Source organism: Spermophilus citellus, assembly GCF_964194105.1.
Source record: "Spermophilus citellus genome assembly, chromosome: 1".
Lineage (NCBI taxonomy): Eukaryota > Metazoa > Chordata > Mammalia > Rodentia > Sciuridae > Spermophilus > Spermophilus citellus.
In genome coordinates, this window is record NC_138182.1 from 18,384,605 (window position 1) to 18,402,530 (window position 17,926).

General features: G+C 33.7%; 1 protein-coding gene across 1 annotated transcript in view; it reads right to left on the reverse strand.

Annotated features, from left to right (window-relative positions):
• Nucleotides 1-1,542: 1,542 nt before the first annotated feature.
• GPC5 (glypican 5) overlaps nucleotides 1,543-17,926 on the reverse strand; it is a gene marked incomplete at both ends in the record, with an annotated part of 647,880 nt that continues 631,496 nt past the window's right edge. The window contains one exon of the mRNA XM_081309273.1: nucleotides 1,543-1,746. Coding sequence (XP_081165399.1) covers nucleotides 1,543-1,746 — 204 coding nt within the window. The remainder of the gene's footprint in view (nucleotides 1,747-17,926) is intronic.

A 17,926-nucleotide genomic window follows, 5' to 3' on the forward strand; every position in this document is an offset into this window, starting at 1 on the left:
ACCTGTACTCTTTTTCTTGTAATAATTTTGATGTTGTAAAGTCTTGCTAGCATTTAAATAACAATAAAATTATAATGTATGTAAATATTCTAGAAAGATGAGAATAAAATATTATTGAGTTAAATATAACCCTAATAGATAAGTGTCAAAATTCCTAAATACAGTGGAGAACATATTAACTTTAAGCAAAAATGATTCTTTCCTAGAGCAAACCATTTGTTTTCCTTAAAAAATATAAAAAGACTGTGACGAATTGTGTTAACACCGATTACAAGAAGACATATCCTTATCTCTACATATAAATATAGATACTTGATTTGCAGTAAGCACTTCATGGTCTTTTGTTCAAATCTTGCTCAAGTACACTAACTCCTATTTATTTACATTTATGGTAAATAAAACTATTATGTCAAATAAAATACCTTTACATTAATTGTATTTTAATTTTACATCTCTATTTGGTTTCCATTTCTTTAACCAATATATTTGGCTTATAAAATTACATTGTAGAAGAATGAAGAATGGATGCTTGAAGCATTTGTAGTGTTCTTAATTCCCTACAATAGAACTGAAAAGTGAACCAAGTTTTCTTTCACTATAGAACATGTCTAAACAGGTGCAAAGCACCTCTGTGTGATTTGGAGGGTACTGTGCCAACCTCCAAGTGGGGCAGTATGTGCCCATCAGATGGATTTAGCTTCATATTTGGTAGAATCAGAGCTAAATGAATGGTTGAAAGCCAGCTGCTCTGGGTACCTTGACATTTATTTCTCAGGTGGTCACTCTGGTTGTCTTGTTCATAAGAGCTTTTGTAGGCACATAACAATGGAAGGCATAGAGCCTATATTCCTCTTCTTTTATGTGAAGACCAGAAAGAGAAATCCATGTGGTTGTTTTTCTTTTCCTTTCTTATTTTCCTTTTTGTTATTCGAGAGTTATATTTTTCTGTGGTAGTGACCTGTCTAGCGATACCAGAAATGGCTTTAAATTCATGGAATTAAACAAAGTGATCTCACATGGTGAGATTTTTGGAAAAGTACAAAAGAGTTAAATCCAAGTTGTTTTTAAATAAAACTAACCATATGTTTACCAATTCATTTGTATTTTGTTTATAATGAAAACCTAATAGAGGAAAAAACCTGTACATAGGAGCATAATAACACTTTAAAAATGCAAAATTTGATTATTGTACAGCACTTACCAATGCTGGTTTTACATTACTTATCAATATGCATTTAATATCCATTATGGTCTAAGAGCTATTCCACTTTAAAACTTTTAATTCTCAGAACTAATGATCACTCATTGTTTTTTATGGATAAATATAATTTCCATTTGAATCCATTAGTTAAAAACATAAAATCCCCAAGAATACATGTCCTAAATAACTACAAATAAAGCTCATTTTCATTTATAATTATTGTTGTCTGCTTCTGAATTACTTGCCATTTTTATTATTATATATACATTATATATATAATATATATATATTATATATATATATACTTTATGATCATCATAATGAATGTTCTTAATTATATTTTAAAACCAATTCTTTAAAAGCAGTACTGTAATCATCCACTTACAGTTGGTGATTTTCAGTGTCCTCTTCACTTCTCCACTCCCTGATCCTCCGCAACCATCCTCATCATCACAGTCTCCACTGACTTGCTCCACCATGCCACCACCACTGCCCAGCTGAATAAGCTCCCACTTGTTGGGCTTGGGTGACCTACCCTGTAACAACTAAATGCAGACACCAAAAAATATTTATTATTAGCAAATTCAAATCTTCTAAGAACACAATTCTTAAACTTAGGTAGAAATAACAATCATTCTTATAGGGATCCACCATTTTGGTATAGATACCCTACTAAGTCAAATCTTCAAAATATTAAAACAACTGAATTCATAATAATGGGCAAAAACTTATATTCATAAAGAGCTATACTCTGCCTACTAACTTTGTGATAAGTCTTTGGATAATGCTTTAGGAAACAAATAAAACTAGTTTTTTTTTCTTTTTTTTCTTTTTTCTTTTTCTTTTTTTTTTTTTTTTTTTTTTTTGCTTATGGGTAGTTTGGCCAGAGGATCTTTTACTGTTTAAAAAATAATGCTTAAGCTTGGTAAAGCAAACTGCAAAAGGACATAACCACCCTTGTAGTGTGATCACCGGTAATAGTGTACAGTTTTGTACTATCCAAAATTTCTCAAATGTTAGAGTACTATCTTTCTAGAAAATAATTTCATCTAAAGAATCCAAAATTTTGAACACAAACATTAATATCTCTACTTAAACTTTCTCAAATAAAAAAATAAGGCCCAATGTCTATGGCCCAGAAATGAATTTGGGGCAAAAGATTCAGGTAGTGTTTTCAATTTCTACAAGGTATTTAAGAAGTTTAGCTAACTTCTCAGTTCTTAGTTCTTATGGATTTCATTTACCTTTATAAGTAAAATAGATAGAATAGCCATTCTCCCCTGCAGCATAGGAGTGTTGGTAATATTTTTAAATAATATTGGAAGTGTGTCTGAACTCCTTTTCACAAAGGTGATGTTATAAATAATAGAATGTTTCACTTAAAGCTAAAACTGAGTAAAATAATCCAATATGTGACATTTTCTACTCTAACGTAGTTTAGGGGAACACATAAACCAGTATAAGCCCAAGAGGGAAGTGCTATAGTATGAATGATATGTACCTCTGCTGCCCACTTAATGGCCATTTAGATTCTCATAGTACTTTATGAAAGATTTAGGATTGTGACTTCTGTGATTTTCAAAAAAACAGTATCAATTTGCAAATACTAATTACACAACCCACATTAAATCTTTCATGTTGAAGAATAGTGAAATAGCTTCAGCATGTCTAAGATGAAAATGTTTAACATTTAAAGAATACTTATATTAATCAACTGGACTTTGACAATTATAAACTTCAAAATTTAAAAAGTCATGAATTCTAAATTATTACAGTTTTTAAGATTTAGTTTTTCTAAAGGTATGCAAAACAAATGGTTAAAATTCTTACTTTTTACCAAAATTTTTCAAAAATTATGTAATATGTGTTAAATTTAAAAGAAGGCTTCTTTCAACATCAAATGAATTTAGTAAATTACATTTAAGAAACCTTCTTTACTATGTTTAATGTGCTGATGTGTATGTATTCTATTTCCTAGAAAAGAAGGGCAGATCCATGGCAATGAGGAAACATAAAAATGCAACAAACCATATAAAAATTAAAATATGAAAAAGAATTGTAAGTACAAATGGTTTTATTTTATACCATTTATCATGCCATTCATCATGCATTTAGTATCTTCACAAAGGGATTGGACTCTGAGGTCCAACCTACTTAGATATGAATCCTGATTCTGACATACACTAACCAAGACACATTGGATTGGGATAACTTAATTAAAAATTCAATTTACTTACATCTAAAGTACGGACATGAATTTATGTATGCCACATTCATAGTGTGAGAAAAACTTATGTAAAGCACTTTGCAAATACTTAGAGTGTCAGCACATTAAAAATAATACATGTTGATTATTATTATCTACTTTATCATATATTCTATTACAATATTATTTGAACACCCAGAACACATTACTTGAAAGAATTATTTGATAAAGAATCCAATTACACAACTCACATTATATTTTTAAAGTATTATCTGACAGTATAACAAAAGACAACTTCTCTGGTAGGTCCTGCTTCCTTTCTGACCCCAACATCTTTTTCTAACATTTTCCATATCAACCATATTTCCCTAAGATTTCTGCTACTATTTTTACTGGGATCTTTACCAGAATCCTGATGAAATCTCCTTAACAATATAAACAATGTATAAGTCACAAGGCCACAACCCAAAGAATTTGAACTAAAAAATTCAAGCTAAAAAATTGTCCATATAAAACAAAAGTTACTACATTAGGAAATAAGATTCATTTGAAAGTCTTTGAATATATTCATTGTCAGAGAATTATTCACTTATTTGTATTGACTGATACAAAATAATAGGGAACTTTAAAAAAAAGCATTTATTATGTTATCTATGTTTCTCTAGAGTGAAATTGTAGGAAATACTTAAGGACCTCAAACTTTTAAGATATAGGATTGTGTAAAACTATATTTCAACTCAAATTATCTGTGCTGAGCACAATTGTAAAACTGACACCAAGACTTCCTACTCTATCCTTGGGACTGAACATATGATGTCACTTTCATACCTACTACCTTTCATATCCAAAGAAATGTTTCAAATGTTATTAATGTCAGTAATCAGTTGGTCTTGTACCATAAATAAGATTTCTCTGGGATGGATTCATATAATCACATAAGTTCTTTAAAAGGGAAAGATTTCTCTGGCTATCACCAGAGTCAAAAAACATTTGAAGCATGGAAGATCAGGGACATTGAATCCAAGAAAACTGTTTGTTGTGGAGGTATATGTTGGGATGCTGTGGGAGCCTATTAAAGGACTTCTAGTGTCCTTTAGCAGCTGAAAGTGGAGTAATCTGCCATGCCAACGGCAAGAAAATGAGGCTCTCAGCCCTATAACTGTGTTCTCTCTACTGCCTACTTAAGCCTAGAAGTGGATTTCCTTTCAGAACCTCCAAATTGTGGCTGAAAACTTGATTTTGGCCTTGTTAAGTCCTGAGCAATGAGCCAACTCAAACTTCTGATCAATAAAGCTATGCGATAAAAAATGGAAGTTGTCTTGAGCTTCTAAATATGTGGTCATTTGCTATGTAGCAAGAAGAAAATAATATACTCTCCAATCCCTGATTGGGCCACACTTACTTCTTGGAAATTTTGTCTGATATCTTCTGATTCTTTACCACATTTTTCAGAACAAGAGGTGAAAATTTCCATAAGACACCACCTTATCAATAAGATGGTACCCTTGGAAACAAGCTATCAGATTTCACCTTTGCATCAGTTTTCATTTTCTCTGCCTTTTCATAATCCTTCTCACTGATTTTCATGTCTCTGAATAAGGGGTATAATTGCTGTTTCCTGTGATCAACTGATCCAAATATATCCAGGTTCCCATTTGATCCATGACTCCAGGTCTCCAATAAGCCCCTCTCCCTCTGATAGGGTCAATAGTTACCCCTTCTCATTCATTTTCTCAATTCTCAGTTACTACCTGTCAGCAAATGTTCATTTTCATTCTCAAAATTTTTAAAGTTTACAAAAATATTAGTGAATTTCCAGTCCAAACAAACAAACAAACAAAAAAACCAATGGGCTTTTCACAATAAGAACTTTGCTCATATTCTCTCTCTCTCTCTCTCTCTCTCTCTCTCGGACTATACTATCCAAATTTCTTCTTTTGTTCACCTTTCTCCCCAATTACTTCAAAATAAATAAATAAATAAATAAATAAATAAATAAATAAATAAATAAATAAATAAGAATTTTTAATAAATGTGTTTCAGTGAAGAGTATAAATCCTCTAATTTTAGTCTCTTTCAGGGAGCTCATCCTAACAGATTAACAGACTGTGCCTCCACCTGTATATACATTACCATCTGGTGTTAACTCATATTCCATGTACTGCTTACTTCACCTCTAAGCTGTGGTTAGAAGTAAAGATGAACTCTCCCACTTTCTATCTTCCAGCAAAATTATTAATCTTCACCATTCACTTGGCATTTAAAACATACCTTCTGATATCCCATACTGCGGGGGTCATTAGTCTCTCTTACCCAACACCACCATATATTTTTATTTTCCCCAAATCAATACTTTTACCATGTCATTTCTGATTCTTAATGCTCTTTGAGACACTCTACTGTCAAAAAGCACTTATAACATGTACCTAGAAGAGGGAACAAGTGGGTAAAAAGAACAGTGGTAAAATGTTTGGGAAATGACCATGATTTCCCCTTTTTAGTTCTGAAAGCTCAGGAGAAATATCATAGGAAGCAAACTTGTCTAATTATGATTTACCTCACATTTTCCAAATTTACATAAGCAAATTTCCCATCTCCCCTCACTTAGCACATGCTGGTATACTTTAGAAATGAGTCCAAGAAAACATGTCCAAAGGTGACTTAGCAGTCAAGGTGCCATTGATATATTGCTTCTCTTTTTAAAAAATTGTATTTGAACACAGCTCCTCAGTACCCAAATTTGGTTACAGAGCAGTCAATCATTCTCACAGAAATCATGTGACTTTTTAATTTTGTTCATGCTTGTTTTATTGTCCCCTCACTTTCAACTCCTGTTTTGCCACACAAAGAATACACACTTTCCTTTCAACTCATCATATTATATCTAACATTCAAGTTCAAACTCAAATATATCGTTTTCTATTCCATATGTATATCTGTGATCTTTTAAACTCTATGCCATTTGGTGGCACTTAATCAGTTTTCTTGAGCATATATCACCCTTCTTGATTAATGGTAAGTTTCTTAGAGATTAGACCAGGATTTAGATTTCTCTATACCACTCCCCATTATGAAGAGAGTGCTTATTACAAGATAAATGTTAAATGTGCATATATTGATTGATTGATTTAAAGTTCAAAAATAATTAAGCTAACCCTGTCTTTAATGTTTCTATATCTAATTTATTAAAGAGCTTTCACTTTACTGAAGACATTCAAGGCTGTGATATTCTGGAATAACTTTGAATTCGTACTTTTTGACTGCCAGATTGATTGATTCACATATTAATTCATTGACTTTTTTTTGAGCATGTACTGTGTAACAGATATTTTGGAAGCTAAACATCTATATCAAAAGAGAATACAGTAGTTTTTGTTTTTAAAAAATGCTCAATGTATACATTATTTCAAAGATGATATTCACGAATATGCAACAAGATAAAATTAAAATGAATTATATAATCTGAAAAGCAGGAAAAAAAGAAGAAATAGCTTGAAGGCTTAATTTTGTGTTATTACTAATTATGTTTCTTTATAATCTTAATAAGAATAATTTAAAACAATCTTATTCCTGAGTACCTGGAGACTTCTAAGAAATTGTTTAAACAACAAAAAAAAATTGTCATTGAAGAATCATGAATCATGCCAAGATATATTAAATATATTTGTGTTTGCATCTAATTACTATAAACTAAAAAGGAAAGGGATCATTTAAAATAAACATATAGAACTGTTTCATAATAAATATGGACATATTGTTAAAGGTTGATTAATGCAAAAGGTCTGTCTCTAGAGTAGGAAGGAAAGTCTAGCTTCATGATTTGGATCACCAGGTAATGAACTCCTGCCTTATTCCTATAGAAGGAATCTGTTATCTTCATTCCCCTCCCACTCCAGACACATAGCTACCCTCTGCTCCCGTGGTTCCACCCTCAGACACAAGCACAATTTGACATGCTACTCTCAACTAATCTTGAGAAATAAGCATATTTCTATCATGGAGGAGACTCCCCAACTGATATTTAGTAAAACAAAAGGATTTCCCTGTATACACATTTAAAGGAACATAAAGAAATAAAATGAGTTCAGAATGATAATGAAACCAAAATCTATGAGCAACACATGAAAATTTCTCAATTAATGACCACACATTCATGCGATATACTATAACAAATCTCCTAATTTTAACCACATATATGAATAGATAGATGTTCCATACAGTCATACAATATGAGGATTTTTAAAACTTAAAATCCCCAATAAATTTGACATTATGTCTCTGGGCCTATATAGTCTGTATCTGTAAAATGTGATAAGAATGTCTCTTTGGAAAGTTTTATGAGTATTATTTGTGTTATATTATGTAAAGTGTTGGCACATTGTATGTGATCAGTGATAGTTACTTAACTTGATCATTGTTACCATTATTACCAGTAGAAACTGATACTGTGAAAGGAGGAAACCCATGTGGGAATAAAAATCCCTATCTACAATCCCACTCTGCCTTGGCTCTGTCATTTGAATCTGCCTCAACCAAACATAAAATGATGGCATTTCACAATCTCAGCCTATGGCCTGTCATAGAAAGTCAATCAATACATACATATTTATAGAACAATTACAACAGAGGAAAGGGCATGATTGAGTCCCAGCCACACATTAATTGTGTGCCTTAGGCAAATCACTTAAGCCTATTAAAACTCATTTTATTCTACTGAATGATAATGCATGCAAAAGCACTTTATACACTATAAAGCTCGTTGACAGGGTTCTGTGCATAGCAACGCATCCATAAAATTGAGAAACCAACAAAGTGAGGACAGAGTGAAAAACAACAACAACAATAAAATGACCACCCTTCAGAGGGCTCTTCTGTTCCTCAATGCCATGCAGTTTGTGCAGGCAGCTGATTAGCTGAAAATAGTCAGTTTTGATGACTGATGATGCTTCCTGCTTATGTTTAATTGGTTTAGGAAGCTCATTAGGGATGCTATCTTGGAGGATGAGTTTGGTGGGCAGAATATCTGATGACTCTAAGGCAAATGTACTTTCAGCTGTTGAATTAATTTCTCAATAGACTCAATTTGCTTTATACTAACTGTCTGGCAATCCCCTGTAGCTGCAAAAGCCTTTCAAACACTTGTGATAAAATCTGGCTATAGATAGCTCATACACATGTCTGCTGTGAAAGAAACACTCATCACGTTAAAATAATCACCAGACACGAGAGTAGATGAATGTGCTTTAAAACACCAAACATAATGATAATCTCTAAAAATTCCCCCCTTCTCATAGTCATTTCCACAGATACATGAGAAGTAAATAAGTGTCTAGAAAGCATTAGGCATCATATAGGTCATCCTAGTCATCTACTCAAATGTAAATATGTCAAGATCTGTAATTTTACTATTTTATTCTAATGATGAGACTATGTATGCAAAAATTAAAATGATGGGAAAATTGCAAACCAGAAAACTGAAGATCTAAAAACAATAGTACTGTTCACTTTATCATTGATAAAACATCTTCAAAGAACATTTTAAATATAGACTGAAACATTTTCTACATATATACACATTCAAATATGTACATATATATGAATCTAATTTTGTCATAAATGGATTGGTATTTGCATTTTCATATATTTTAAGTAAAACCCATAAAGAAATGTATATGAAACAGGAAAACTATGGAAGCTCATAAAATTTTCAATTGAAAAACTGATTCAAAATTCCTCATGATCTACTTTTAAGTTTATCTCTATAGGATATTTCAAATGAGACCTAACATCTTGGCATGCTCTTGTTATTTTGTTTGCAACATAACTTCACTTTCCCCAATCCTCCAGATGTGCATCCAAACAAACCCATCCAACTCCACTCAATTTTCACCTCCCTCATTAACTTATTAAAATCATCTTTCATACAACTCTTTTAGCAAACTTTCCCACTATTGCTCTTTTAAAATTTTTTTAAAAATATTTTATCCATAAACTCAAATACCACAAATCTCCAGATTTATATTTTCAAAAATAGTTAAATCCTTACAGACTATTCTACCAAAAAAGCCAAACATGTTTTACAATATGTCATGTTATTTTAAGTTGACCGGACACAGAAGTCATTTCTGTAGGATTTCTTTTCAGTGTTTGCTTTAAGTTGGAGCTTTCTGATCTTGGCTTCTGTTGTACCAGTAATTTGAAAGGTCACTGCTCTGCTGGCATTTGGCTTATGCAATGCAGTCTGGCAATTTATAAAAGTCTTGTGATTTTGTAAATAGAACACTGAAGTTAGAAAAGGCTTACTGAATTCATTCTCTATGTGGTAATACTGCAAAGTTATTGAATCTTGTTCCCATAAGAAAATTCTGTTTGTCTCCTTACCCCTATGTCTGATCCCTATCTCCATCTCAGAACAAAACCAGCTCATCTTCTGAGCCATCACTCCAAAATGAACTGTTCAAGTTTATTATGAGTTTGTGTCCTACTCCAAATTCAAGACTTCTCAGGAGGGTGAAAATAAAAGCTGAGTTAATGCAGGAATAAAAGTGGAAATAGAAAACAAACTCAGATAGAACTCAGAAAAAAGCATAGGGCCAAAGGAGGAGAGTGCATGCCAAACTTTATCAATTCTCCAACGCTCTTGTGCAACAACCCTATGAAACCACTCTAAAAATCTGAAGTGAATTGGTGGAAAAGAAAACAACCTTTCTCATAAGACAATTCTAGAGTTAACTCTGGAGCCTTCTGTCACAATACCCATGTTAAGCTGGCCAGAAAGGTACAGAGGATGAATGGCAGTGGTGCAGGGGGAAACAAAGACATCTTGTGAATAAGCAAGATGTCTGCATCAGAAGAATGGGAGAAGAAGGGGAGAAGAAAAATGAAGGTAAGAAGTAAATTAAATAACCACAATGCATTTAATGAAATACATAGATGTATAAATCTAGTTTCTTAGGTCAAACATTATATTCTGTAGGACATGATATATTATAATTATACTTCCCAAAATTAAAAGAAAAGTGAGATTACTTTCTTCAAGCCAATCTTTTACTTATAATTTAATATGTTAATTCTCTAAATCATTATTGCATATTAACCTATATCCACAGAATTAACACAAATCACATACATATATAACCACACAAATATACCTGGACAGGGCCATTACAAATAACTAATAGCTGATCCAGGCTGGTCTATGGTCAAATAAAGGGCAGTTTAAACAAGAATGAGATATTAAACAATTTCACTCTTTTTTATTGGTTAGGTACAGAATAAGTTTATATTATTCACAGAGTGCTTTATTATCAAGGAGTCATTTTTATTCAACACGTCAAAAGCCTGCATCTTTTTAACCTGATCTTCATATGCACAGGAAATGTTTAACTATCAAACCAGTTAATAATACAAATATATTGGTTCATTCTTAACATATATATTTTAACATATTTTTCACAAATTTACAGTTACTTGTGGCCTGGATTGTCTCAGTTAATGTTCTCTCCTCATTATGGGTACTATGGTAAGCAAGGGTATAGAAATTTATTGCTGAGAAAATGCCTAACCATTTGCCCAGAAGTCCCATATCATCTTTCTAAAATTATAGTATTCAGTAACCTAATTTTCAAAATCAAGGAACATACTGAATATCTACTGAGTGTGAGGATAGCGAGTAAATATATTACAAAACATGGATGGATTGACTGAAGGTGACTTTTAGACAATTCAACATCATCTGGAGAAATTGGGTGTCTAGTAGCCATGCTTAACAGAAGTTAAAGCAGGACTTATAGTACCAAGAATTGCCACAGTCCGGTGCAGCAAAATAACCGGGGTGGGGGGGGGGGTGTGTGACAAGCAACTTGTGTAGATTGATACAGCAGGAGTGGGAGCCATTTATTGTAGGACAGGAGGGGTATATATACATTCCACACAGCTTATCTTAATTAACATAAACTAGATACAGCAGTCAACCAATAAGGAATCTCCACTTAATGGCTCGCTGGCGCCACCACTCCCTCTGGCAAAATGCCAGGTGCCATCCCAACTTGTTTACAGACCCTAACAAAGAATGTTTTATTTTCCTAGTGAATAATGTAGATAGTGTTAATCTTTATATACAGTACCAAGGAAACGGTTTTCTTCCTTTTTTTTTTTTTTTGTATTGGGGATTGAACCTTAGTACTTAACCACTAAGCCACATCCCCAGCCAGTTTTTTATATTTTACTTTGAGACAGGGTCTCACTAAGTTGCTTAGGGCCTTGCTAAGTTACTGAGGCTGGTTTTGAACTTTCCATCCTCCTGCCTCAGCCTGCTGAGCTGTTGGAATTACAGGTGTTCACCACTATGCTTAGCTAAGTAATTCTTTCCCCCTCAATTCATTTGCTCAAATTTGCTTCAGCTGGCCCAATCATTAGGAAAAGAATGGGCAACACTAGCTTTTCACTTATTGCCAGGGACAAAGAGATCATGCATGTACTTTCTACATAGAATATGGAAATCAGCATTTTTCATAATTAACTTAGAGTTGTTACCTTGTGACTTTTTTTTTTTTTGTTATTTTTATGTATCAAGAATACATTTCTATCAGGATTACAAGATTTACGTTCTTCAGATGGATGTGCTTTAACCATTGCCCTTTTAGTCTTCATGTGACTGATATCATTGAAAGATAAAGAAAAATTTTTTAAAAGGAAGAAGAAAGAGGACATAAGGAAAAAAAGAAAAAAAAGAGGGAGGAAGGTGGGCTTTAATCATGTTACATTATCATGTAGGGTTCCTTGCTTAGTAAAGATTTTCATCGAATTCACCAAAATTTCCATTGCCTTTCTAAAAGAACTCTGAGCGATAGAAATTAATTTAAAATCTGACTTTGGCAACCAATCTAGATTCCCTTCATTGGCCAGCTGTGCAGGGATCATTCTCAAATGCTCTATTAAAAAAGAAAGATTCCCTTAAAGTTTCCCAGTCTATTAAAGGTTTATTTCCAAAAGGAGCTCATTCTGATCCCATTTAGTATGACACCCCTGTGTATGCCAGATGGTAACAAGCATTACAGCTTCACAAATGTCATTCCGATTTTCACCTTTACAATTAAATTCTCCTACCTTTCTTTACCTAAACCACAAAATTGTGGACAAAGATATGCCAAATGAAAGGGAATATTTTGCTAGAAATATTCTAGAACTTATTTGAGGAAAATGTACAATATTTGAAACTTTAGCTGCTTGGGGAGCTGGTGGGTGGGTATTTGACTAGGATTTTAGGACAGATTTTCCCACTACTTAAATGTGTGACCTTAAACAAATCACTTAATCTTTCTTCAACTAAATGTTTCATTAAAAAATAAAAAAGAAATTGAGGACACCGAAATTTCCTAAATACGTATCATAGCTCTAAAATTTTCAATGCTTATATTTTAAATGGCATTCTAACATTTGGTTTAGAAACAGGTATTATATCTTCAAGCCTTACTGCAAGCCTCTCTGACATTCATTTTAATTCTGTTTGTTTTTCTACTAGATGTAATATTTGAGATTCTTTAAATTGAAATAACGTGCTTTTTTTCAGATTTAATTTATTATGCTCGAATTCGGGACCCCCAAAGACCACCAGAGACCCAAGATCGATGTAAGCAGAAAAGAGGTGTTTATTGCGAGCTAGCTCAGTCCTCCGCGCGCACACATAGCAACTGATGACGCTGAGAGGCCCCGAGCCCAGGGTTTGCAGCAGTTTTATACATTTTTTGGAGAGGGCAGGGACTTCACATACATCATAGCAAATCATCACACACCACGGGAAAAAAAAATAACAACTCTAAAACATGATTAGCACATTCACTGGCGGGAACAAGTTGGGTAGGGGTGATTGGTCAGTACAAAACGGGTATTCATTTGAACTGATTGGTTTGAGCCAAGAGGGGTGTACGTGCTGAACTACATGGTTTTCCAACTTGTTATCAACCACCATAAAATACTGGGAGGGTCATCTGGCATCCTAGGTATTTCCCTGTCTCATGCTGATTGGTGGCTGTTAAGGGGCTGCTATGGATCCCCACCTAGCCTGAGTGAGTCAGGGACACCAGCAGATCTCTCCTGTTATTTGTAGATAAACAACTTAGCAGGATGGGAATGTGCCTAGGAGTGCTCTGTGGGTTTTTCCAAGGACAAAGGCCATGCCCCTTCCTTGGACAGGCTTTGCTCTGAGATAGAGGCTGGTTTTTCAAATTGTATTTTCCCCAAAACATATATTGAAATACTAACCTTCAATACTTCAGAATGTGACTTTATCTGGAAATAGGGTCTTTACAGTAAAGACAAGGTCTTTAGAGTAGGACCTAATCCAGCATGACTAGTTTCCTTATAAAAATGTGGACTTAAACACAGGAGGTCTTTCTTCTTAATTGTTACATTTTATTCCACTGTTCTAATGAAACAGATTATTTTATGTTCTCCTATTGGTGGACATTTGTACTGTTTTGAGGATCTGGATATAAAAATAATCTTGCTGTGAGAATCTTGAAAATGGCTTTTGGTGTATCCATTTCCAAAAAATGCTGTGTAAGAGTAGTTGTATTATTTCTTAATTTTTTTAAAGAATTCACCAAATAATCCACCTGTGCTTGGAATTGTTTTGTGCGTGAGAAATGTGCTAGATATAGACATAGATTCTATAACAGACACAGCTCATTCAGATTGTTAAAGCTATTACAATATTTAAAGGCTGTTTTCTCAGTGAAATTCATTGCTTCCTGCAATTTCATGCTTCTATCTAGGATTATTTCTCCTTAGTAGTGAAGCCAGATTTAAAATTAGGTAGTCAGTGTAGTTAGATAAATCGGGTCTAATACCGAGTGAAATCTAAAATGGAGGCCATGCTGAGAATGATTCCAGGAAACGCAGGACAACTCATGGAATGTTAATGAAGTCCTGAAAAGGCCCTAGGCCAAAGTCCATCCCAAAGAAGTGTTAATGAAGTGCTTCCTGCCCAGATTACTTCTTTGGCCCACCTGTGTCCCACCCCTCCAGCCTTCCCACCTACATTCCATCACTGAAAGAAACTATATTAGTCCCAATCTTCTTGTCAAACATTTGCTGAAGAACTATTTATCTAAAATATTTTACTACACCTCAATTTTGTGTATATTTTCACTGACTATAGATTTTTATATTGGTATAATTTTTTCTTCAGCATGTTCAAATGCCATTTAATTTTCTTTTGTTTCTACAGTCTCTGTTAAATATTTTTTTTCTCTTTTACTTGCTCTACTTTCATTTAGTTTTGGTTCACCAATGGATTTGGGATGTGTTTTTTTTTTTTGTATTATGCTGCTTAGGTTTTGTTAAGTTTCTTGAAAGTACATTTATATCTTTTTATCAGTTTTACAAAGTGCTTGACCAATTGGTCTTCAAATATTGCTTATTTCCCCATTCTCTCTTACCTATATTTCTTGATCTCCAACTACAGGTATGTTATATGTTTTTACTGCATGTTTTTTTATGCTGTGTTTTGGTTCATCCAGTCTCGTGAGCTGAGGTTATTTTTATAGATTACTTTAGATTATTACTATAGATTTCTCTTCAGGTTAACATTTATTTTGCAGTAGCTATTCAATTCTTGTGCTTCTCAATTTTAGGTTGTCCACATGATATTTTAGTAGAGATTCCTTTGGTAAAATCATCATTATCTCATCCAGTTTGTCTACTTCTATTTTATTATGTTAGCAATAATTATTCTCAGTTATTGTTAGTTAAGTTCAGAACTACATTATCTGAGAATCTGTGTTTACTGTCTCTGAGTGTTGTTCTGTTGATTAATAGAAACCTTTTTCTACTTTATAGCCTAGATTTTTTTTTGTTTTATTTTATTTCATGCTGGACATTGTATATAAAATATTAATGAACTTTTCAAATAATGTTAGATTCCACAGAATGTGTTCCTACTTTCCTGTGATTATGCAGGTAGGATTAGTAGAAAGCCATATAAATACAATTAGTTATTAGAAAATTCAGGATTGGGCTGTAGTTTTAGCAAGACTCTGCCACCTTTGGTGCATTTTTATTTCTCAAGTATACTCTTCCTGAGCTTTCTGATGGGGAATTGCTGTATGTATTTCTTCTTAGGCTTGAAATTCCGTTGGACATTAAATTCTAATTTCAGGGATATTGAGCTTTGCCCTTTAGCATCTCACTCCAAGCAGCTTCAAAATCTTGGCAATGTTGTAGGTGAAGTGAGGGTTAGCCATGCATTTAAATCAGGCTTTGTTCCTTTCAATGATTTTATCTCACTGAAATATTCTGACAGATTTCATTGTATGTATGTATGTATGTATGAATTTATTGCAGTTATACCAGTGATGAGAATCAAGGCCAAGTCCCATTTCCCAGATGTGAATATTGAACACCCAAGAAATGCTGAGGCAAGTGCAGAAAACAATTTTTATTTAAGGATACGACAAAAGGATTTCTTTGAAGAGAAGGGGCCCCAGAGCTGGGTGTCCAAAGAAGTGGGGGTGTCCTCCCTCTTTTATATGTTTTTTATTTCCTTTGTTCTTATGCTCTCCTTCTCCCCTTATCTTGCCTATGTGACTAATGACCAAAAGGTGAGCCAAAAGATGGAGTGATCTGAGGGCAGGAAAGAAGCCAGCTGCCCAGAGATATTGAGCAAGAAGGGAGAGGCCCAGAGGGCATTCATTAACAACTCCTGTAACTCCCTGCCAAGAGGAACAATCCCCTAAAGGCAGGTAACCTTGGCAACAGGTTGAAGGAGGAGGGGGAAGGGCTCTGGGAGTATTAAAATTTTATTTCCTTTCCTTTAGAACCAGTCCCCATCTTCCCAATCCTACCAGATCATTCTTTACCTATGCTGAATATCCCTTGTTCCCCCCCACCACCACCACCCACCCAGCATTACTGGGATTCAATCCCTGGGTGCTCTACCACTCAGCTATACCCCAGTCCTTTTTATTTTTGAGTCAGGGTCTTACTAAGTTGCCAAAGCTGGCCTTAAATTTGTGTTCCTCCCTCAGTCTCCTGAGTAACAGAAACTACAGGTTCAATCTGCCTACTGGAATTTTCTGGAAAAGTTCCTCAGACTTGCTTTTTGTACAAGAATTCAACAAATATGCCAAAGAGAAAACATTTTATTATGCCACTGCTAATTTTATCCCAAGATATGTCTGGGCCAGGCTCAAACCTTAGCCTCCACCTACAATCATAAAAGACCCTGCCTCAAAATAAGAGAAGTAGATATTGGCAACAGTTAGCAAACATTGTAGTTATAATACATAAGTTCTTCTTTTCCCAGCTCTTTATCTCTAAAATTTATAATTTTGTAATTTATTGATGTTGAAGCAATTCTGCTGACCTACTCTAACCTCCACAACTTACTTTTTAAATTATTTTCTTTTTAATTAGTATTTTGTTTTTAACATATAACCTTTCTTAATGTTTTTTTCCCAATGTATCTTATTATTTATAACATTGTGCATCTTAAATAATTTTTGAAGAACTACTCTAAAATATGTGCAAATACAGATTTATTATCTTTGTTTACATGTTCTTATTGGAAAAAATCTACTATCCAGGATTTCTTCTTAAATTTAAAGAATACCTAGACTTTTTAATACAAGGATTTAAAATGTCTATTCTAGAGACTTTGCTAATGGGTCTCTGAATTCTTGATATAGACATAAGATAGGAAGTTCTGGTTAATGTAATGGCCACTCCAGGAGATATTATTGAGATACACTCTGAGAATCTACCACACAAGCAGATAGCAATACCCCTAGAAAAAGGAAAGGCAACAGATTTTAACCAATATATACTGAGATAGTAGCTTAGAATGTGATTGTGCATCTTGTTTTAGGTTATTTGACCTAAGGCAAATCAAATATGGGATATATAACCTTTAGAAGCTTCCTTGAAGAGAAATGTGTATTGTCAGGAACACTACTATTAACCACTTTCTGTAAGTGGTTCTGAGAGAGTAATTTACTTTGGATTGTAGGGCTTTGGATAATGAAGGAAAAAATATCAAAGAAATCCTGAGAATCATATTGGAGTGACAGACAGGCAAATCAGCATCTTTTATCAAACTCAGAGAGAAAAGAGAGAAGAGGAGGGAAAGTTGAATGACTCAATATTAGGTAGGTTTTAAAATAAACTAAATATTTAGAGGAGAGAAAGATTGATCTCAGGAACAGTAGAGAAGTCATTAGAAGAAGAATGGGTGAAGAAAAACCTCAGAACCTTTAGCATTCTGTCTTCTATCACAGAGGGAAATTTTATGGGAGGAGACTCAAATTAGCCCAATAATTTTCTGGCCTGGTGAATATTACCAAAGAAAATGATCTGCAGTGTTAGATGGGCATATTTGTGTTTTTCGTTCTTTAAATATACAAAAATAGGTTGGGCATGGTGGCACACACCTTTAATCCCAGTGGCTTGGGAGGCTAAGGCAGGAGGATCACAAGTTCAAAGCCAGCCTCACCAATTTGGTGAGATTCTAAGCAACTTAG